This window comes from Equus przewalskii, chromosome 1 (genome assembly GCF_037783145.1).
Source record: "Equus przewalskii isolate Varuska chromosome 1, EquPr2, whole genome shotgun sequence".
In the NCBI taxonomy this organism is placed as follows: Eukaryota; Metazoa; Chordata; class Mammalia; order Perissodactyla; family Equidae; genus Equus; species Equus przewalskii.
In genome coordinates this window covers 1,226,647-1,249,486 of record NC_091831.1, presented here as the reverse complement: position 1 = coordinate 1,249,486, position 22,840 = coordinate 1,226,647, and the positions used below count along the sequence as shown (strand labels likewise).

At 53.3% G+C, this 22,840-nt stretch overlaps 1 protein-coding gene across 2 annotated transcripts in view; it reads left to right on the top strand.

The window, feature by feature from the left end:
* INPP5A (inositol polyphosphate-5-phosphatase A) overlaps positions 1-22,840 on the top strand; it is a 234,673-nt gene that overhangs the window by 76,806 nt on the left and 135,027 nt on the right. For both annotated transcript variants that reach the window (XM_070631482.1, XM_070631473.1), the window contains exons 3-4: positions 17,143-17,243; positions 20,519-20,606. In XM_070631482.1, coding sequence (XP_070487583.1) covers positions 17,143-17,243; positions 20,519-20,606 — 189 coding nt within the window. The remainder of the gene's footprint in view (positions 1-17,142; positions 17,244-20,518; positions 20,607-22,840) is intronic.

The window sequence follows — 22,840 nt, the reverse complement described above, 5'->3', positions numbered from 1 at the left end:
TTTTTATCAATTGCCTATTTGTTTCCTTAAAGTTAGAAGAAGCTGCTTTTTTTGGTAGAAGAACTTAGGCCAAGCACATGTGCAGCTTTGGGCAGTGACTCGCTCATTGTCCAGGTGAAGGCAGGCCAGCAGCGTCACTGTCAGGCAAGATATAAACTGCTGAGCAAGAGCTCAGGTGGGAGAGGGGTGGGTCTGCTCACAGATCTGCTTGGGGGCCTGGGGACACTACCCGTGTCCAGTTTGTGCTTTACCGAGATGCGTTTCCCACCAGCCGCGACATGAGCTCGCCTTCCACACCCTGAAGGGCTTTTCCTGTCCATCCTCGAGATGGCCGTGTGGTCTGCCCTGAAGGGATCTATGTCCAGATTCATCCTGGCTCCAGAGCTCTGTCCCAAGAGGCCGGGGGAGGCCAGCAGCTCTGTCTTCTAGGCTGCAGCTGTTTTCGTATGGTCCTGGGGTGGGCGGAAAAGGTGTGGGGCCTGCCAGCCCGGTGTGTCACCACAGCCCATCTGCCTGGCACCGTGGCATGCGTGGTGGCCTTGAACTGGTCCTGCCCGTCACGGGCTTACTCTGTGTCTGGCCTGTGCTGAGCGCCTGATACCAGCGTCGTTGTCGACCTCTCGCAGTGACCACCCAAGGCAGGCTCGTAAGGAAGTGGATGCTCAGAGACCCCAGGGCGGCAGGCACGGGGTCCCCACCAGGAAGTGTCAGAGGATCGGGAATCCAAGCCGGTGTGCTTCCTGGAAAGCTCAGGCCTCTGCTGCACCCTCCCGCTGTCTTGGAGTGGTGTGCTGGGCCCCGTGCATTGTGCTTGCTGGAGCTGCTGGAGTTGTCAGAAGCTGGGAACCAGTTGTTCATTGCAGCGTTATTAAAAATCTAACTCTCAGGACTGGCTGGGTGGTGCAGCGGTTAAGTTTCCACGTTCTGCTTCGGTGGCTGGGGTTCGCTGGTTCGGATCCTGGGTGCAGACCTACGCACTGCTTGTCGGACCATGTTGTGGCAGGCATCCCACATATAAAGTGGAGGAAGATGAGCACAGATGTTAGCTCAGGGCCAGTGTTCCTCAGCCAAAAGAGGAGGATTGGCAGCAGATGTTAGCTCAGGGCTTATCTTCCTCAAAAAAAAAAATCTAATTCTATGGACCTGTAATTGAGTACATTATGTTGAAACCGAACCTCATCACTCATCACTTCCTAATTATTTTACTACATTTTACTCCTGGGATCCTGGTTGTTTATGCCTGTCGTGTCGGTAGAAGGGAAATACAACGTGACCGTGTGTTGCTGAGCCTCTCACTGCTCCGTGGTCACTGACCTCATGTCAGGAGCTTGACGTGGGCACGTGGGGCATTTACACTCTGGAGAGCGGGGCGTTGGATGCGTAGCAGACCGCTGCCTGTAAGGCAGGCGGGACAGGAGCTGCCTGATTGGCCAATGAGGACACGTCTGTGCCCAGGGCAGCGATTCCGGGGGTGTTTCAGCACAGCGTAGGATTCCTTTGTCAAGCAAGGACGTTGTGTTGGAAGTGCCACCTGTTACTGGGGTGCCGTTTGGTGAGAGTGCAGGGTAGGGGACATGTTCCAGAATTGTCAACCCCAGGGGGAGCCCAGCCCCTCCTCCCATCTTCCTCCTGTCCTCCTGGGGTGGTGGTGCCTCACTTCCCTGCCTTTGGGGTCTGTGGCTCCATCAGTGAAGGTTTACATTTGCCCCATAAGTTACCCCACAGCTTCACTCACTTAAAAGGGAATTGTTTTTCTGCTGGCAGAAATTTCCCACAGCATATCACTAAAAATTATCCTCTTCTAAGGAGAGACTTTGAATTTCTCATGTTGGGCTATAATTAAATCTGTTTTAAAATAAAGTCTCTAATCTGTGTGTCTCAGTCTGCCTCTGCATGATATGATTACAGGTGCCCAAGCGTTGAATGGATTTGCCTCGTGAGCACGAGGCCTGCCCTCCCCTGGAGCAGGCCAACATCAGTGGTTTCCAGGCTGTGTTCCAGAGCGAGTAGTAAGAAGAGCCCTTGCTCTCCCTATCTCCCCTTGTCTTGCCCATAAGGAACCAGGGAAGATCAGAGACTGAAGGGAAATCACATCTTCCATTGTCCAGACTCACAATGAAGTGGCCAGTGGCGGTCCCCACCCAGCTCCAGAGCTCCGATGGGGCTGGACAGCGCTGGCCTGGGTGTTGGGACAGTGAGGTGTCCTTTGGGTTTCTGGTTTTGCTTCCACTGAGGTAAATAGTGAATGTGTTCAGCAAACTTTTTATTATGATGAATTTCAAACATCTGTAGAGAGAATAGTAGAGTACTGGTTACCCCATTCAGCCGTGTTGAACTCAGCCAGTTTTGTCTCAGTTCTGCCTCCACCCACTCCTTGCCCCCCCCCCAATCATTTGAAGCAAAAATCAGAAGTGTCATTTCCCTTGTGAATAGCTCAGTGTGTGCCTCCGAGAGAATTAACAGAACAACCCTCACAGGGTCACTGCTGTATCTAAAAAGATTAATAGTAATTCCATCATCTCACTAAATATCCGGTCAGTGTTCACATGTCCCCGGTTGTCTTATGATTTACTTACATAAGATGTGTTGAAATGGACTGACAAAAGGTTTTACATAACTTTATGGAGGTGTAGTTGTGCTACAATAGACTTCACATGTTTAAAGTGTGTGGTTTGATGAGCTGTGCTGTCCATCTACACCTGGGAAGCCATTGCGACCACAAGAGTGAGCGTTTCCATCACGCTCACGAGGCCCCTGCTGCCTGGTAGCTGCCCCCTGCAGCCCTCAGGCCAGGAACCCACCAGTTTGCCTCCTGTCACTCCCTCTCCATCAGGTTGCATTTTCTAGAGTTCCGTATAAATAGAATCAAACGGTGTGCACTCTTCTTGTCTGGCTGCCTTCACTCGGCTTGCCTTGGCTCTGTGTGGTCAGAACACGGACTCTGTGTGGTTTCCATCTTTTAGAGTCCACTGGGGCCTGCTGCACGCCCAGCAGTGACCTTTCCCAGTGCGTGAGTGGTGGCGAGGCTGTGCCCTGCAGCTGTGGCCTGGACTGTTCGCTGTGAACTCTGTTAGATCAGGGCGTTGACTGTCATTCTGGGCTGTGACTGTGTGTGTATGCGTGTGCGTGAGTTTCCGTTATTAGCCTGTGCACATTTCTGGTTGTGCTGTCTTCCTGCCGAATCGTCTCTGATGTTATGAAGTGTACTCCTGTCTCTTAGAGTCTCTGTGTCTCGTTAATGCAGTCACTCCAACTTCCTAGGCCTACCGTTTGCCTGGTGTGTTCTTTCTGCTTGTTACTGTCAGTCTGCGTCTGTGGAAAGTCTGTCCCTCACAGGCAGCGTGTACGTTAGTCCTGCTTTCCTAACCCCCGTCAATCCCTGCCTTTAATTGGGATGTCTAGAGGGCACTGTCTAGTCTAGCAGAACTTTCTTGGATGGTGGGAATGTTCAGTTCTGTGCTGTCCAGTACCGTGGCCACTCGCCACATGTGGCTGTTGACCACTTGACAGGTGACTAGTGTTGAATTTTAAAGTTATTTAATTTTAATTAATTTCAGTAGCCACCTGTGGCCTGTGGCTGCCGTGTTGGACAGTGCAGTCTCAACTGTTAGCCTGCAACGTGACTGTTGCCGTGGTTGAATTTGGGTCTCCCCTCATCACTTGGTTTCTGCCGTGCCCACTGGGTTTGTCACTTGTTCCCCCATTCCTGTTTTCTTTTGGATTGTTTCAATTTTATTTTTTTGCCTTCCATTTTAATTTATCTATTGTCTTTTTTGCCTTTTTAAAAATATGTTTTCAGTGGTTGCTCCATGTCTCTGGTCTCTGGGCCTGGATGTTTCCCCATCTACTTTGAGTTGCCGTTACACTGCGTCGTGTACAGTACGTCTTGAGGTCGTGCGGGTTACCCTGTGGCTCTGTATTGCGTCTCTGTGCACTGAGATCCCAGGGGGCACGATTACAGTTGTTGCTTTAAATAAGGGGTCAGCACCCTCCCCTGAGCCAGGTGCCCCCTGCCGCCTGGTTTGGAATTTAGTTTTATTGGAGCGTGGCCTGCCCATCTGGGTAGCGTGTCTCTGCTGTTCTCATCTACACGTCCACACCGCAGAGTGGAGTTGTTGCCACGGAGACTGTGTGGCCTGCAAAGCCTCGAATATTTACCTGGCTCTTGATGGGAAAAGTCTGCCAGCCCTCCTCTAATAGATTCCTCATAAAAGCCTGATGGAGACAGAACTTCTTAGATTTTTCTGTCGAAAGCTGTTTTCTATGGCTTTGCTATTTGAAGGACACTTGGCCTGTGTGTAATCCTTGGCTCATACTTTCTCATTGAGATTTTCAGAAAAGCCGCGTCCCACTGCTACCTGATTTCTCTGTTGTCTGTGACCAGCCTGGCGCTGTTGGAATGCTTTCCGCTTTCCTCGCTGATCTTTGTCCTGGGGGCCTTGAGGCTTGTCTCTCTGTCTTTGGATCTGGCAGTTTCACGAGGATGTGGCCTGCAGTTGATTGTTCGGGGTTAATTTTCTCGGGTACTCAGTGAGCCTCACTGTGGAGGCTCAGGTCTTTTTCTATTTTTGGCAAGTATCCCTGGATTATAATTTTGTGTCTTAGTTCTGGTCCATTGTGTGGTTTTTCCTCTCCCGGGACCATGAGAATACAGATGTTTCTCCTCCTTTGCCTGTCCTCCATCACTTCCCTCTTCTTGCTCGCTTCTTGTTACATCATTTTCACTTTCTTGTTGATTTTTCTGGCTTCAATGCCCCTTGTCAAATCTTCCCTTCAGTTGATTCTCTGTTGGGCACTTTGTAATTTATCCTTCTTTTCTGTGATGATTTTGTCTTTTTCTTCCATTTCTTCCCTGAGGTTAATCAGCAGTCTTCATTTCTTTCTCCCTCTTTGTGGTCCGTTTCTATTTTGGTTTTGCATTTCTGATTCTAAGTGGTTTTCATGTTCTCGAATGCTTGTTTGAGTCTGTTTAATCCCGTCTGCACGTACAGCTCTGCTCTTCTTCGTGGTGGTTCTTCTTTTCCTCGGTTGTATGTGTGATGTTTGTTCTTGCTTTCTTGCAGCAGCTCTGTAGGGACTTGTTGAACCTCCTCGTCGTCGTCTCAATGGTATTAGCGTTCTGCGGGATTCCTAGTTTAACAGCACCCTCTTCTGTCCATCTAGCAAATCCTGGTTTTTAGGGGCTCCCAAGTGTGTCTGTGTGTCTCTCTGTCCTGGGGATGCTGGGGGATTTCATGGTTCTCTTGGGTCTGTGTGTCTGTCTGTCCTGGTGGTGATGGGGGATTTCATGGTTCTCTTGGGTCTGCATGTCTGTCTGTCCTGGTGGTAATGGGGGATTTCATGGTTCTCTTGGGTCTGTGTGTCTGTCTGTCCTGGTGGTGATGGGGGATTTCATGGTTCTCTTGGGTCTGTGTGTCTGTCTGTCCTGGTGGTGATGGGGGATTTCATGGTTCTCTTGGGTCTGTGTGTCTGTCTGTCCTGGTGGTGATGGGGGATTTCATGGTTCTCTTGGGTCTGCGTGTCTGTCTGTCCTGGTGGTGATGGGGGATTTCATGGTTCTCTTGGGTCTGTGTGTCTGTCTGTCCTGGTGGTGATGGGGGATTTCATGGTTCTCCTTGGTCTTGCACATCCCTGTTTTTCCTTTTCTTCTTTTCTCCTTTGTCCTCAGTGGCCTAGAGCTCCCCCTGCCTCTTGTCTTTCTTCTTCTCCTGAAGCTGTGTCCCCACGTGATGCCGTTTCACATCACGTCTGCTGCCTGCGTGCCCCTGCGCTGGGCTCCTCCTTGTGGATGCGCTCCGACCAGCGGTGCTCTCCACTGTTTCTGACTCCTCACTTTCTGGCAGCCCTCAGAACCTGCCTCTGGCCGTTCTCCCGGCCTCTCCCCGCTCTGCCGGTGTCACAACAAGCGCATAGTTACACTGTTCTGTACTTAGATCCCAGAACTTGGTCGTCTTATAGCTGGGAGTCTGTCCCCTTTCACCCGCCTCTCCCCACTCCCCCCAGCCCCTGGCAACCACCCCTCTACTCTCTGTTTCTGCGAGTTTGGCTTTTTTGGATTTTGCAACTAAGTGAGATCACATAGTATTTTTCTTCCTTTGTCTGATTTGTTTTACTTAGCAGAATGCCCTCGAGGTCCCTCCACGTTGTCGCAAGTGGCTACGTAAATGTATGTATGTGCACCTCCTAATTCCATCATTTCTTCCTCATTTATTTGCTGAGATGTTTCCATACAGGTCATATGCCGTTCTCTATTTGTTCTTCTAGAGATACAGATAGTGTAAGAAAGGTGGGGTACATTCTTGCTGCATTTTCTTTATTTACCAGTTTTCAAATGAACGTCCTGATTCCAAGATGACCTGTGTATGGGGTTTTTTTTGGTATCATTGTGAACTCATGGGTAAGAATATATTTCTGTTTCAGTCCATTTTAGGTGATAATACTATCCTGGATGGAGTTTGGGATGTCAGGTGGAGTTACAGTTCTCAATAGACAGTAATTAGCCCAGCTTCCCAGGTGGATGTAGTCAGGGTCTTCCTTCCCTTCATCAATTCCTCCATAGTTCGCTCGTCCCTTTGGCGAGGCTGCCTGGCGCCAGAGGACAGCATCAAGGGTTTTCTGAACCTGCTCTTTTCTCATTAGCCCGCTGCACTTGGTTGTAAAGTGATGTCCGGTTTGTTTAAGGAAAGCCTCGTATGGACTCGTGATGTCGCCTTTTGTATCAATGAAATGTGTGCTTAGAGAGTGTTGATTTGTGGGTCTAGAGAATGATTTGTGTCCCTCAGTACTGTGTTCTTTTCCAAAATCATTCATTAGTTTTCTCCTGAAAATTTTCATGATAAAGATCTTGTCATTTTAATAACTTAGTTTTCGAATGAAATGTGACACTTCATGTGTTTGTGTTACGTTTCTGCATAAGCTCGTCTGTCGGGGGACACTGTGCTTTCTCATGGGCGTGGTGTGGGTTTTGAAACTTCCTCTCGTGTCAGCACTGTTGGAGGCAGCACTTCAGGGCCTTGTCAGTCCTGACGTGTGGCCAGGAGTGTCTGGGGCTTGGTGAGCATCACCCGATCCCCCCACCGTGGACAGGTGCTGGCCTGTGCGGGGTTCAGGGCGCAGTCCGGTGGGAGTGTGGGCATGGGGAGCTGCCAGTGAGCACAGAGGAGAGGAGGTAACAGAACCTGGGAGTCCTGCCAGGGGATTGGGGTCTTTCAGGGTGGCACCGTGGAGCCGATCTGCATGGGGAGGGGGTTGGAGATTTGGGGGAGCCGATTGGGGTTCAGTAGTTCGGGCAGAGGGATGCAGAGCCACGGCGTGATGTGCTGTACACGTGCTCTGAAGCCAGGCGGCATCTGTGGGGTGAGTCCTGGGCCTTACGGGGTCTGCCTCGATGCCGCTCACTGATGGCTGCAGTTCAGCTCAGGGCTGCTGTGGCGAGTTTGGTTTCCCCGGGCCGCTGCGCCACGGGCTGTGTTCAGTGAGCACGGGAGTTAGCCGGCTGCCATTGCTTTTATGACTGTGTTCCTCCAAAGTGACACCCCGCGTCTCACATAAAGAGGTGTGTTTGCAGTGCTATGTGGTGTCGGGAACGCCTCCCTCCTCCGTCATGTCTGCCAGCGGTGGTCCCTCCTTTGGCCGGCTCTGGGCCTCCGTCGGTGGATGTTCAGCTGAGTGCGTTCCATTTAATACACAGCTGCTTGTGAGCGAATCCAGGCTGTTCTGGTTTAAGTTAATGGGACCTTTTGTCAACAGCTAAATGAAAGTGTGTCTTTAAGACTCCTGACACACTTCTCCCACTGGGGGGGCAGCCACAGGTTAAGATAACTACCCCCGGTGAAGTTCAGTGTGATTTTGTCATGATAATGACTGTTCATAGTCTTACTTTTCATACTCGTGTGCCTGAAACCTCACCGGCTCGGGGACCTAGAGTGAGTGTGACATTGTTGATAGAGGTGAACTCACACTCGGTCCATTAGAAAGTGTCGCTTGGGTCATTGTGTAGAGTATGTTGAGTTTAAACAAATGTCACAGAGACAAAATAATGTGAGTAATATGACAGGTTCCTCTGAAGAAGGTTCCCAACAGGAAGGGCCCATGATTCTAGGAGTGAAGAGAAAGCTACCCTGACAGAGCTGGGGAGAAGAAAGTTACCCGGGAGGTGGGGTCTCAGGGGAGTTATTTCAGGCCACTGAATCTGTCAAAATCCTAACAAGAGTATGCCGACAAATATGGAAAATAGAACAGTGGGCTACAGACTGGAGATGCTCAGTATACATCCCAGCCCCCTAGAACAGAGATGCCAAGGAGGGCAGTACCTACACAACTGTCGCTCTGATTTCCTGTGCAAGGAAAGTGATGCTCATGGAGCTGCAGCAAAGGCCTTCACCTCGTGTGGACCAAGAAGTGCCTGATGTCCAAGCTGGACTTTGAAAAGGGAGAGGCACACGAGATCCAGTTGTGACTATCCGCTGGCTACCGGAGCGCTCCAGAGAATTCCAGAGGAAGGTTAGTCTGTGTTTATAGACAATAGCAAAACCTTTGCGTGGATCGTGGAAACTGTGGGCTGCCCTGAAAGAACTGGGCATGCTCAGCACATGACTGTCCTGATGTGTGATCTGTGCTGTGGACAAGAAGCCACATCAGGACAGAATGGTTTCCTACAGGCAAAGGTGTCCTTTCATCTCCCCATCTGTTTAATGTGTATGCAGAACACATCACACGAAAGGCTGGGCAGACTCAGACGGAGTGAAAATTGCTGGAAGAAATGTCAACAATCTAAGACACGCGGATGGCACCGTCTTACTGGCAGAAAGCAGCAGTGACGTGAAACCACTTCTGACGAAGTGAAAGAAGAAAGAGCCAAAGCAGGACTGCATGTGAACATCAAGAAGACAGAGATCATGGCTACAGAAGAACTACACAGCTTTAGCGTAGACAACGAAGACTTTGAAATTGTTAAAGATTCTGTTTCCCTCAGCTCAATTTATATGGAGACTGCAGCCAAGAAATCGAGAGATGACTGAGACTCGCTCGGAAGGGCAGAGATGGAAGAATTAGGAAGGATTATCAAGTGTCGTTAGAGACCACGGCCAAGGTTATCCGCACCGTCGTCTTCCCAGTTACTATGTATGGGCGCAAACGCTGCACAGTGAAGAAGGCTGACAGGGAGAAACTCGATTCACTTGAGAAACGCTGTTGGAGGAGAGCTCTGCGGACACCCTGGACCGCCAGAAAGATGAGCAAGTGGGTCCCACAGCAAATGAAGCCTGAACTACCGCTGGAGGCGAAATGATGAAACTGAGGCTGTCGTACTGTGGGCGCATCATGAGAAGGGAGGAGGCTTTGGAAAAGACAATAACGCTAGAAAAGTAGACGGCAGCCAGAAGAGAGGAGGACCAAATACGAGATGGATGACTCCATAAGGAAGCCACAGGCACGAGTCCATGGGAGCTGAGCAGGGCTTCTGACCACAGGGCATTGTGGACAGCACTCACTCACGGGGTCGCCAGGAGTCGGAGCCCACTTGACACATGGCACATGACAATGATGAAATTTTATTTGGCTATCTAAACTTAGGATCCATTAAGATTCAGTTTCAATTTAATTTAATTTCAGTATAAATTTAATTTGGAAAATCGTTGTGTTTACCAATGAAAATATATTGAATATGGGTCTTTCTTCCTTCTGGAAGGATGTCGGTCAGGGTGAAGTTGTTGCTGGGACACAGGAGGGATGCACATTACAGACTAGGGGAGTGCACCAGACCTCAGCCCTTCTCAGTCCCTGCTCGTCTGAGGGGTGCTGCGGTACAGGGGGTCCAGCCAGAGAAGTCACGTGAGAGGTCGGAGAACTGTGTGGTCCTGGGACGGATAACCTGGTACTTGGGCCTAAGGCTCGGGAGGGAAGGTGGAAGGGACGGGAGGTCAAGGACGTGGAGAGGGCAGGCGCCGTCCGCGTGGCTCCAGGCTCGGGGCTGTGTTGTTCCGGGCCCTGTGATGAATGGAGGGTGCCCTGGTGAGGGAGGGCGCCGTGCTGCAGCGGGAGACGCTCGCTGGTAGCGAGAGCCAGGCCTGCTGCTCGGGCCACACGGCGCCAATTCCCTGGCTGCCCTTGTGGGTCAGGGCGCCTGCCTGTCCAGTGATGAGGACGTAAGCACAGGACCAATGCCCTCGACACTCAGGCCAGGACATGTGTTCTCTTCCCGTCCCTGTTTTACAAAAGCTATAAATTTCCTGAGAAAAGGTGACTGAGGGGGCTCTGAGCTCGCTTCCTCCAGGAGGCAAAGAGCTGTAGCCACAGCAAGGGCACAGGAGAGGAGGCTGTTGGTCACCCCTGGAGAGCTGGCTGGTGGGAAAGTACTGCCTGGTGGCCTCGGCGGGGTGGCTGGGCCCTTCCTGGAGAGAGGGGTCAGCTGGGCAGCAAGGGTCAAGTGTCCGTGTTCTGCCAAGAGCCAGGAGTGGCTGGACGCCTGGTCGGGCAGCAGGTGGAGGGAGGGCAGGGCCCAGCTTGAGCAGAAGGAGGGTCCTACAGGCCTCTTGAGAGCGTGCGGTGCTGCGTGACAGATGGACAGACGATTTCTGGGGGTGAGGCCTTGGGCCTGGCTCACTTAACTGCTTCAGCCCAGGGCCCCTCTGATGTTGAGGGCAGCCTGCTGGCCAGAGCTGTCCCCTCAAGGCCTGGAGTGAGCTGGGGTCTGCCGCCCAAGGTGGCTGGGCGGGAGGCCTGGGCTCTCCATGGAGCCTGCGGGGGCTGGTGAGGGAGCAGGGGTGCCACAGTGACTGTCCATGGCCGGTCACAAGCCGACACCTCCACCTGACCGTGTCGGTTACTACATCCGGCCCACATGGGGAGGGGATCAGCTCTGTGATGTGAGGGGAGCAGAGTGGAAGGATTTGTGGGCACATTTTAAAACCATCACCGGGCCTGACTGGAGCAGGCCTTCTGAAGGCTGGGCGGGGGGGTGGGCCTCGTGTTTAAAGGAAGGGGCTGGGAGGCAGGTTTTGTGTGTCCATGGGGGCTCAGTCTGTGCCTAGGGCTTTGCTAACCAGTGGTCTTCAGAGACCGTTGTGCCCGAGACTGTCACAAGTGGGGCGACCCCACAGTTTGTCCTTTAGCCTGGGATGGGGAAGCTGGAGGCTGGGGTACCTTGGCGGGGTGGGGCGGCGGCAGCAGAGGCAGGTGTGCTCCTGCGCTAAGTGAGCAGGTGCGCTGCCTCACACCGTTCTCTGTAGCTTGCAGAAGCCGGCCGTTGTTGCAGTGTGCCACCCAGCACCACCCACCTGTGGCTGCAGGGGGTTATCCTGTGACACAGTATGTTGGCAGAAATCCTTGTGGAGAACTTTCCTGTCTAAATAAAATAGGCAGAGTGCTAGAAGAGAAGGCTTTTTCCCTTTTCCTTTAACTTTCCACCTTCTCCTCTTCTTCCTGCCTGGAATGTAGGCCTGGGGCAGGGAGGGGGTTTTGCAGCCGTGTTGCAGTCGTGAGGATGAAGGCCTGTGCTAAAGGTGGCTGAGCAGAAGGTGGGAGCAGCCAGTTCGCGAATGCCATCCGTGAGCAGACCCGCCGTTCTGGCTGCTGGCGCCTGCACTGTCTTGGGGCGAGTGGCTGGGGGTTGGGTTCTGTTGTTGGCCAAACACTATCCTAACAGATACCTTGTTAGCCAGTTTTTCCGAGAGTTTTGAATTGAACTCCATCACCCTGGTAAAACTCAGCTTCTCATGTTGTCGCTTTCCTTGGTGAGCCTTCAGCATGAGTGAGTGCTGCTGGAGAGCCCTGCAGCAGGAGAGGCGAAGATGTGCTCAAGGGGGCGCAGCAGGAAGCGCCTTGGGAGTGAGCCCCAAGCCGGGCAGCACGCCCCTTCTCAGAGGGACCCTGCATACGGCTCCTGAAAGATGGGAGGGAGGGAGCAGCGCTCTGGCGAGGGGGCTGAGAGCCTGTGGTGGAGACCCCAGACCCCAAGGTGAGATGGGGCCCCAGGTAGGGCCTGGGAAAGGGTTTGGACCTCACGGCTAGGAGCCCTGGGTCTGACTCCCTCACGGTGCCCGTTGTGGGCCTGGCATTGGCCAGTGTGCCTCAAGGCAGCCGCTGCTGCTCCAGACGCTCCAGCACCCCCTCAGAGGGCGGCCCCAGAACCTCCTGTCTGACAGCCATGGTGGGAGGTGCATGGCTAGCTCCCAGGGATCTGCACTCCCGGCTGTGGGGGGCAGCATGGGTCCAGGGTCCCGGCCACAGGATGCAGGGCAGGCGTAGTTCTCAGGGTGTGCCCGCTGGGCTCACTCTGCTGCGTGTAGCTGAAGCTGGCTCCCTGAAACCGGATCCTGATTTGGGGAGAACATCAGTGGTTAGAAAGCCAGGGAAGAAGCAGGGCTCGTCAGTGCAGACAGATTTGGGTCAGCAGTCTCAGGGTGGAAAGTCAGCCCCGGAGTTCCATTGAGAGTAAGCAGATATGGCAGAAAACCCAGGGGTCGAAGCCAGTGGTGAATTCGCATTTGCTGGCGATGCTAATGCAGTGGTGGATGTGCACTGAGCCTCCGCTCCTGGGCCTGTGCAGAACATCCCTCACGCACGTGTCTCGCGTGCTCCCCCCGCCGCTCCACAGACTAAGTGCTCTGGTCATCCCCTCTGCAGAGGGGGGACTGAGACACAGAGAAGCAGCGACGCACGCAGGTGCCTCGGTCACACGCAGGGCGTCATGGTGGGAGATGCACTGCTCAAGGAACTAGCTGCACCCCGAGGGCCGGAGTGAATATGCAGTCGGGGGCCTCCCAGCCTGGCCTGGGAGGGGCCAGCATCCTGGGGGACCATAGCACTGGGAGTTGAGGGCAGGTCCACGGAGGCGAGACTGTCGGGCTGAGAGGGCTCATGGATGCTCGTGCCCAGCCCCAGTGCTCTGTGGCTGAGAGTTGTTGTTTTAAGTAAAGCCCAAGTGGACAGGCTGGTCCTTTGGGAAGAACGTCCAGCCATGCTGTGACGGAGCCATGCTGTGACGGAGGCATGCTGTGCAGGGCGGCCTTGGGCCCAGAGGGGTGGCTGTCAGCCTGACGAGTGCCCAGGGAAGCCCGTGTCAGTGCCCATGAGGGTGGTGCCCACCCCACGCGTCCCAGTTGGTGCCACTGTGAGCTCAGGCAAGGCTGGCTCGTGCCGCCTGGTGCAGCGCTGGTCCAGGCCCAGGCTCTGCCTCCCTAGCTGTGCCGTAGCCCCAGCGCGTCCACCTGGCCCGGCGTCCACCTGCTCGGCTGTGGCACAGTCCGTGATGCGGCTGTTGGGATGGTGAGGTGGGGAGTGCCTTTCGTTCTTCCTGGCCCGGTGCAGGTGCTGTGCAGGTGTCCCGACAGGGCCAGACGAGAGGGTGGCTCATGGATTGCAGCGGTGGGTGACCGCCTGGGCCCTCTCTCCCACCTGCTGAGGTCCCTCCTGCCCTTGGGGAACACAGACGTCGTCCTTCGTTTGTGGAGGAGGCTCTGACAGGCCGGGAAGCTGGCGCAGGCCGTAGTGTGCGGGCTCCTGTGGCTCAGGCACGTCTCTCCCACCTGGTTTTGAGGTGCCAGCACTGCTATGGTGTCCCAGCAAGAAGCCTGCCTGCCGGGCGCCCAGGCCTGCCCGGAGCCCAGTGTCCTCCTTGCTCTGCTGTGGTCTGGTTTCTGTGGAGTCCACGCTTTAGGTGTCGGCTTCCTCTGTGTGGAGCTGCTACTTTTGGATCTTTGCATCATTTTGGAGATCTGCAGGATTAGAGTCAAACGTTCGAGGAGTTCGGTATAACTTGGATATTATAATCTGTGCAGTAAAAGGCTATTTCAGTTTAAACAACAAAATGTCATTTAAGAGGGAGAACGTTACTTAGGATTTAGATTAAGGCAGACACATTTGAACATTTGCAAAGAGGGGTCACGTATTTCTGCGACTTAAAGCGAATGTGCCCGTCCTGCTGGCGGGGCAGCAGGGGCTCCACGCACCTGTTTGGGAAACGCTCGAGCGCCCCGTGGCCGCCCTTTGTGACAGAGAGCTGTCCCAGTGGCTTCCATCTGGCTTTTCCTGGGGACTTGGGATTGTGGTTCCCACTTATTCAGTGACTAGTAGCATTCTGATTTCTCTTTTTTTGATAGAAAAGGTGCCTCCACGAAATGCGGGAAGTGTTTCATTGGTGCAGACTCCTGGTCTCAGCCCACAGACCCCAGTGTCCATGCGCGTCCCTGCGGCCTCCTTTTTGTTTTCCTCCCCCTTTAGTAATTGGGTGAAGAACATGCAGATGCTAGGAACTGCACATGGAAGATGAAGTGTTGCTGATGTCATGACATATATACTAATCCTCATAATGATCCGCATGTGCCAGACAGTCCTTCGTCCTGAGTCAACAGTTACCAGCCTTCCGGGCAGGACTGTCTCCAGTGGAATTCTGTGTCCCCTTCGTGAAGCTCTGGTTTTTGCCATCAGAAGCGTGAAATCGTGTGTGTATGTTGTCAAGACATTGCAGAGGGAGATGAAGGAAGAGCCTGCCACGTCACAGAGCCTTTGGTGGTTCTTCTGGGTGCCAAGGCCATCGCATCCACCCACTGTAGCCGCCTGCGGCCCCTGGCTCCTAGGTCACTGCCCACCGGTGTAGCCGACATTGTGTGTTCTTGTCCCTGCTGAGCCCTGAGGGCAAGCCTGTCTGGTGACCTGACCCAGGCTGGCCCAGGGCATCTCCTGACCCAGGTCCTTTGTGCAATTTGCAAACTGTGCCACAGGCCAGAAACTGTCCCACCCTATTCCTGTTGGTAAAGGTGCCCATGTGGTTCCCTGAACTTGTGTTGTTATCCTTCCACTCCAGCGAGGGTGTGCTGTCTTGCAGAGATGCCGCGGAATGTATGTGAGAGCATCTGCCGGGGGGGCCATGGGGGCGGATGGCATCCTGGCCGCCTTGGCCGTCTGATCATCTGATGGCAGCGCCTGCACTGGGGTCGGGCTCCACTCCGCCCTGCACACCTGGCATGTGGCCTGCTTCCCGCCCCTTGTAGGCAGGGCTTGCTCTGAGGCCTGTCCCCCGGCCCTGACCTCGCTCCGGGTGCCTTGTCCCCACGAGCCTGCGCACAGGGGGCTGGTGTTCAGGGACAGGAGAGATTCCATGCTGTGTTTGATGAGAAATGAAAATCGCCTTAGTGAACTCCTGGTAAACATTTTTGAAAGGAGAGTAAAGAGCCAGCCAGGAGCAGTTTATTTAACTAGCTGGCACCAAATATGGGTGCTTTTCCCACATGGCTTAAATAAGTGTTCTGGTCAGGATTTTTCCTCCTTTTAGAGAACACGCCCCGTGCCAGAGATCGTGTTTTATGTCACAGCTGGGAACAGTGGGCTATAGTCGCTCCCAGATGCTGGACGCACCCATCGAGTGGGGCAGCTGCTGGCCGCACTGCAGGTCATTCACCCTGTCTGAGACCCTGCCTGGTGCTCTCCCCACTGGGAAGTGTGCATGCAGGCCGGCCACCCCGTGCCTAGTCCCCCACCACTGGCTCTCCAGCTCCGCCTGTACCCTTGCCTGTGAATCCTGGCCGCAGCCGCTTTCCATCAGACTGCTCAGCCATTGTCTCCAGAGCAGCCATGTCTCCACGGCAGCCCATGTGTGTCGATGGCACGCTGACCACTGGGCACTGGCAGCAGCAGGAAACTGAGGCTCAGGCTCGGCCCCAGGTGCTCACGTCAGGGGTAGATAGAGTCGCTTTGTGTGGGGGCCTGTCTCTGGGATGATGTGTTTGGGGATGGGATAGTAATTTTGCAGGTTTTGGTAAATTCTTCAGAGCCAGCCGGTGCTGCCCTGTGTCCGGGGGTGCCTGGGAGAGGGAGGAGAGCACAAAGCCAGGAGGAGCACAGCGGCAGCACGGGAGGTGCAGTGGGTGCGGCAGGCGGGCCGGGCCGGGGAACACACAGCCTCTCGGCCTCCAAGAGTCCCAGTCCCCAGCGTGCTCCCATTGCACCTGCACCCTCAGCCTTCTGGTGCCAGCAGCCCCCCTCACTGGCCCTCCCTGCTCCCAGGGAGCCCTTCCCCCAGCTGTGCCCCTGGGCCAGGCTCACCCCTTTTGTGGCCGTCGTGGCATGGTGGTCTTGTTGCCCCGGCAGTTTGCCCAGTCAGTGACGCACTGCCCTGCGGGCCCAGGAGGGCAGGGCCGGTGAGGGTCACCTGAGACGCCCCACATGGCTCGCTGCAGAGGGTGAGATGGGGGTTCGTGCCGTGACCAGGTGTTGTCAGGTCCCCTGTGCTGGGGGTGTGGGGCAGCCAGAGGGCAGCTGGGCAGCCCTCTTAAGACAGTCTTCCCTCACCTTCCTGGGGACCACTGGGAGGCTCCACAGGCCGCATCTTCAAGGAGATTTACTCGCTGTCATCTAGGAATAAAAGTGTGTGCAGGTTTGCTGCATTGCAGTGGGGTCAGTTCAGGCGGAAGCACAGGTGTGGGAGGACACTGGTGACCACAGAGTTGCTGCTGAGGGGCCTGGGCCTGTTGGCTGTCGTGGGGTGGGTAGCGCTGAGAGGAGGTGGGCCGTGCTGGTGCTGCCGCCGAGGGCCCGCATGGCCTGGGTGAGGTTGTCCCTGCAGTGACGTGGGCTGTGCAGGCCGTGCGGGAGACAGCCCGGTTCCCCGTGAGCACAACACGGTCAGCTCTGCTCACTCCTGGGCGGATTAGGGGTGGTGTGCAGGCACGCACATGCACACATGCTTGCACATGTGCACAGAGCACATAGGCACTCACACACACACGCACACACAGGTGCACGTCCAGGCTTGTGCCCTTTGTGGAGGCCGTGTCCGGGTGTCAGTGGTGGCTGTCCTTACTTGTGAGATTATGGCTGGTGTATTTGTTCTTTTGGGCCTTTCCAGATGCTCCACAGTCGATACGTATGACATTTTATGATTGGAAAAAAAAAATGCCCCTAAAAAATGGAAGAAAGTTCTAAGAAATTCTGAATTCCTTCTAAGGAAGTTATACTAAAGGGGCAGTGGGAGACACTGGACACGGTGATGATCGGATGCATAAAGGCGGTGTGGTTCCTAGGATTTGTTAAAAAACCGGCGTTGTGAACGTGGGTTTGTCCCGACAGCCCCTTCCCCGCGGGGGTGGCGGGCCCCGTGCGGCCCAGGGGAAGCGCTGACGGCCCTGTCCTGTGCTTCCTTCCCAGATCGTCCACACACACAGGCCGCACTTCATGGCCCTGCACTGCCAGGAGTTCGGGGGGAAGAACTACGAGGCCTCCATGTCCCACGTGGACAAGTTCGTCAAGTAAGTCTGGGCGCCCGGCCTGCTGCACCCTCCCTGGGGCGGGGCGGGGCGGGGGCTCCTGGGGGACGGCAGCCGCAGCCTCACCGTTCAGTGTTCTGGGAGGCACCTTCGGTGGGCCACAGTTTTCCAAAGAGAAAGTGTAGCCCAAGTGTGTGACAGCGTGCCTCCTGGGGGGCGCAGGGTGACAGCGTGCCTCTGGGGGGCGCAGGGTGACAGTGGTACCTTGGGCTTAGAGACTTCAGCCCTGGCTTCCAGGTGGAGAGTCTCGTCCATGTTGGAGGTCATACTTCGTGTGGTCTCATGGCTGCCAGCCTGCTGCTGCTGAGGACGCATGGACGAATGGACAGACAGGACTCTTTCTGTCCAGTAGCTCACAGCTGCATTTGTCACAGTGAAGTGGGGACAGAGCTCCAGTCGCCTTTGGAAAGGGAAATCTCTGTCGTTTGGGAGGCAAGAGCCACAGGCAGCATGCCAGCTTCAGGCGCATGCCCCACGGCTCCTCAGGACAGGCCTCCTGCTGCTGCTCAGGGAGGAGGGGCACCGAGGCCTCTGCACGAGTTCCCTGCTGGAAAGCGGTGTCCCCATCTCCCTGTTGGTGGCGGCAGCTGCTGGAGCGTCCTCTCTTCCTTTTGTTGTGCGTCTGGTCCGAGTGCCTGGGGACGCCCACTCTGCCCTCAGGCACCCTGAGCCCGCCTGCTGTGTCCCCCACGCCCAGACTGGGCACTGTGGCTGCTTCTGCCAGCAGAGTGTGGAGAAGTGCCGCTTCCTGACTTGCGAGGCGGTCGTCAAGGGCCGCTGTGCTGGGAGGCAGCTAGGGCAGGTGTGGGGCCCACCATGGGACAGAGTCCGCGCCCTGTCTGCCTGGAGCCCAGCCTCAGTCCTCCTGTTGAGGTCCCCGATGTTGGCATTTGACACAAGCAATCCATCCATATTTTCACCTGTTAAATTGTGGGGTAATTTGTTAAAGGGCAAATTTTTAAAAGTAAATTCCTCATGTTTCTAAAATAATCTGTCATTTTAAGGCAATTCCAATCAAAAGTTTTCTTAACAAAATAGTACTAAAATTAATATGGAAGAGCCAAGAGTTGAGAATAGCTGAAATAATTCTGAAAAGAACCGGTGGGTGTTCTTAGCTCTGTGCTGCCGGCTTCCTGGAAGCAGTGAATGCTGCGATGGGGACGGACGCCCAGCAGAGCTGCAGTCGAGCCCGCCAGAGTCAGCGGGGCGTGGCGGGTGGCGGCTGGGTCCAGGCAGCAGGACTGGTCCTGTGTGGGAAGAAAGGACGCCAGGTCCCCACTTCACGCTGCGGCTGTCCCCACGCGGGGTGAGTGCCAGTTGTGCTACTGAGTAAATGTGAAGGGCACAATTACAGTTCCGAGACGGAAATGTGGGAGATATCTTTATGTATTATTGGATATATTATATATATTAGAAATTTAATATGTATATGTTATATATAGTGTATCTTTATAGCTTTGGGATAGGAAGAGGTTTCTTTAAAAATGTGCTGAAAGTATGGCCTGCGAAAGAATAGGTCGATAAACCTGACCATGTTAAAATTAAGAGCTCCTTGTATCAAAAGACTATAAACAAAGTAAAAATTTAGTCCAACTTGGGAAAAAGTACTTTACTGACCAAAATCGGTCTTTAAATGTGTAAAGAACTCCAGGAAGTCAATAGGGAAAAAACGCCACTGGAAAAGCCGGCATTTCACGGAGGAGAGAAGCCGGGTGGAAGGCGGTCTGCTCTGTGTCCGGCAGAGCTGCACGGCTCCTGTCCCCCACGGGCTCCGCCACGCTTTCTGCTCCCCGCCGTCCTTGTGCTGTGCTAGATTTTCCTCCTACCCGTGCTGCACACGTCACACCTTGTTGTCATTTTCGCTTTAGACAGTCTGTTATCTTTTAAAAAGTAAGAGAAAATGTTATTTGTTTTTGCCAGCTCATCTGTCATTTCCGTGCTCTTCCGTTCTTTGTGTTGGTTCGGGTTTCTGTCTGCTGTCATTTTCCTTCAGCCTGAGGGCGTCTTTACCATCTATCTCCACACAAATCGCTGCTGATGGCTTCCCTCAGCTTTTGTTTGTCTGAAAAAAGTCTTTGTCTTCACTTTTGAAAGACATTTTTGTGGTAAATAGAATTCTAGCTTGTCAATTTTTTTCTTTTAGTACTTTAAGGATATTGTTCCATTGTCTTCTGTATTGCATTGTTTCTGATGAGAATCTCGCCATTGTTCCGATCTTAATTTTCTGTATATAATGTCTTTTTTTTCCCCCAACTGCTAGATTTTGTCTTTCTAGCTGGTTTGCAGCAACTTGATTATATTGTCTTTAGTTTGATTCTCTTTGTGTGTATTTTACTTGGAGTTCTTTTGAGCTTTTTCAATCTGTATGTTTATAATTTTAATCAAATTTGCAAAAAGTTTGTCCACTGCTTCTTTAAATATTGTTTTTCTTTTCCTTCCCTTCTCTTGTGTCCTCAGACTCCGGTTTCCTAACGTTGGATCGATGCTGTCGCTCGGGTCCCTAAGCCCTTTTAATTCTTTTCAGTTCGTTTTTCCTCTTTCTTCAGTTTGGATAGTTTCTGTTGCTGATCTTTGAGTCCCTGATCTTTTCTTTTTTAGGTTTTAATCTACTGTTAGGTCCAGCCAGTGAATTTGTTTCTGCAAATTATTATATAAATTTATTTAAAATTACTATATTTATTTAAAATAAATTTATATAAAATTACTATATAAATTATGTAATATAAATATTATGTTGCCAGCTCTAGAAGTTTCGTGTATGGTTCGATGTCGTCTGTCTTCCCTCCTTGTGTTCATATTTTCATTTAAGTCTTTGATCATGTCTATAATGCTGCTTCAAGGTTCTTGTCAGTGAATTGCCTTATTTTTGTCCTTTCTCGTCTGTTTCTGTTGACTGCGTTTTTGTAGACATGTCATATTTTGTTGCTTCTTCGTGTGTCAGGTAATTGTTGACATGGTGCAGACGTCGTGAAGGGTGTGTCATTGTGTCTGCATCTTGTTTCTTCCCTTGAAGCGTATTGGGGTTTGTTCCTTCAGGCAGTCAGGGTCTTGAGGCTCAGGTTGATCCTTCAGGCTCCTTCCCTCCCTCCTTCCTTCTCTCCCTCCTCTCTTCCTTCCACAGTCGGTCGGTGGTGTTTTCAGGGTGATGGGAAACTTGGTGTCCAAGCTAACATCCTGTGCCTCGTAAACAAATGCCTGTAAAATGATGAGGTGTCTGTGTGACTTTTGCATTAAAGAACTCACTTGTTTCCTTCCAGAGAACTACTGTCCAGTGATGCAATGAAAGAATACAACAGGGCTCGAGTCTACCTGGATGAGAACTACAAATCCCAGGAGCATTTTACAGTAAGTGTTCTTCCGTTCCATGGATCAGCATTAGAAAAATGGAGCGTCTGCTGAAGCCACCCTTCTTCTAATTAAGTAAAGAGAGTCTGTGGACGGCTCTCTGTCACAGCGTAATGCCATCATGCCTGAATTAAAATGTCACTGCGTTCCTGCGGCCTGTTGGGTGGTCCAAGTCCACGGCTCACCTGGCAGGAACGTGGGCACGGTGCAGATGGGGGGCTTCGGCTGCTCCTGGAAGGCACCTTGATTGGCTTGTCATCAGCTAGCATGACAAGGCCTGCATGGGAGTTGGAAGGTGGACAGCCAAGGACCCCAGGGCTTTGGCATGCGGGAAGATAATAGGGAGAGTCGGGGGCTCCAAGCCTCACAGAGACGAGGGATTAAACCAGCCGTGGATCTGCTCTGCAGAGGAGCCTGTGCCACCAGGCTTGCTCCTGTACTCAGCCAGTCCTGGAAGCCCTGGACAGACCTCCAGAGGGGCCGGGCTGCCTCCAGGGGCATGGGTCTCTCTCCAGAGGGGCTAGGCTGCCTGCAGGCGGGTGGGTCTCTCTCCAGAGGGGCCAGGCTGCCTCCAGGGGAATGGGTCTCTCTTCAGAGGGGCCGGGCTGCCTCCAGAGGGACAGGTCTCTCTCCAGAGGGACCAGGTGACCTCCAGAAGGGCTGGCCATAGCGGAGTGGGACAGAGCCCCCCACAGAGCTAGGTGAGACCTGTCCCTCCTCCTCAAGAGTCCTTGTTCTGACATGGACAGTGGACCCTGGGAAGGCGGCCCGAGGGAGGTGTGACAGCCACAGGATGGACGAGGGGCAGAGGCAGGACTCAGAGCCTTCTTGGAGAAGCAGATGTTGAACGGGTTTGCACAGCTGGTTGTGTGTTTGGAGGATCGTGTCTGAAGCGCCGTGTCTTGAGGGAAGCCCTGAAGCTGCTGCGCTGGCCTGGTTTCCTCTGCTGTCTGTCCCCTGGCATCCTTCCCCTCCCTCTGTCCCATCGCTACAAGTACAGGTGCCTGTTTGATGGTCTTCTCCACGATGCACGATGTTGTCTGCAGGCAGCAGCGGTGTGGGTCCTGCCCTCAGCTTGTCCCCTGGCCCTGGGAGCCTGGTGTGCAGCAGGCACTCAGCCACCATTTGCCGGCTGCTTGGAGCACTGGATGCCCATGTGCTGAGGCAGAGGCTGAGGCCGCGGAGAGCGTCCTGTGCAGGGAGCAGCAGGAGCAAAGATGCCACCTCCCCAGGGCTGCAACCTTGAGATCGTCCTTCGGGTTAGCCAGGCACCTGTCAGTTTTCAGTCTTTAAATCTGGGGCATCTAATGCCAGTTAAGTCATGTCTTTCCATTGCTGAGAGTCACATGACTGCAGGTTCATGTCCCACCCTCAGCTGCATCTGCAGGATGCTGTGTCCTGGTGTCTTTCCTCTGCTGCTCTCCTTGGCAGCTCTCTCAGACCCTGCTCCAGGCCCACCTTCCACCATTCGCAGGTCGCCTCCCTGCTGGCCTGCTGTGCTTGGTCCTCCACCCCACTGCTTGCACCGGTCTTGGCCCTTGTCCCCTGAGGTTGGGGCACAGCCCCATCCCTCTCTCCTCTGGCTTTCTACCTTTTCCATGCTGACTGCGTCCTCTCAGCTTGTCCTTTAAATAAAGATGCTTCTGTCCTGACAACCCTGCTATGACCAACTTCCTGCTGTTCTCAAGCAAGGCTTATTCAGATAAAAAAATACACTATCTGGAATTAAAAATACACTAGTTGGGGTTAACAGCAGGTTAGACACTGTAGAACAAAAGAAAAGTTAATTGAACTTGAAGACATGGCAATAGAAACTACTCAGAATAAAACAGCTAGAGGAAAAAAGTTAATAGAACATGACTTCCCTGTGATATACTATCTAGTGGTCTAACATACATGTGAACGGAGTCCCAGAAGGAGAGGGCGGAGGTGTCTCCTCGCCACTGTCACCCTCAGAGGCGTTGGTCTCTGCTCGCTCTCTCTGCTGTATCCTTGAAGCCGCCGTGTTCCAGCAGTCATTGGTCACCTCCTCCTCATGGAAACTGTCCTTGGGTCTTCACAGCCTCCTTTAAATAGAAGACACAGGTATTTTAGAAGTAAAAGGATAAAGAAAAGTATATCATGCAGACGTAAGGTAAAGGGAAGTAGGAGTGGCTGTATTAATATCAAAGTAGACTTCAGAATATTGCCAGGGATAAGGGGGGCCTCTCATAAGGATAAAGAGATCAATTCCC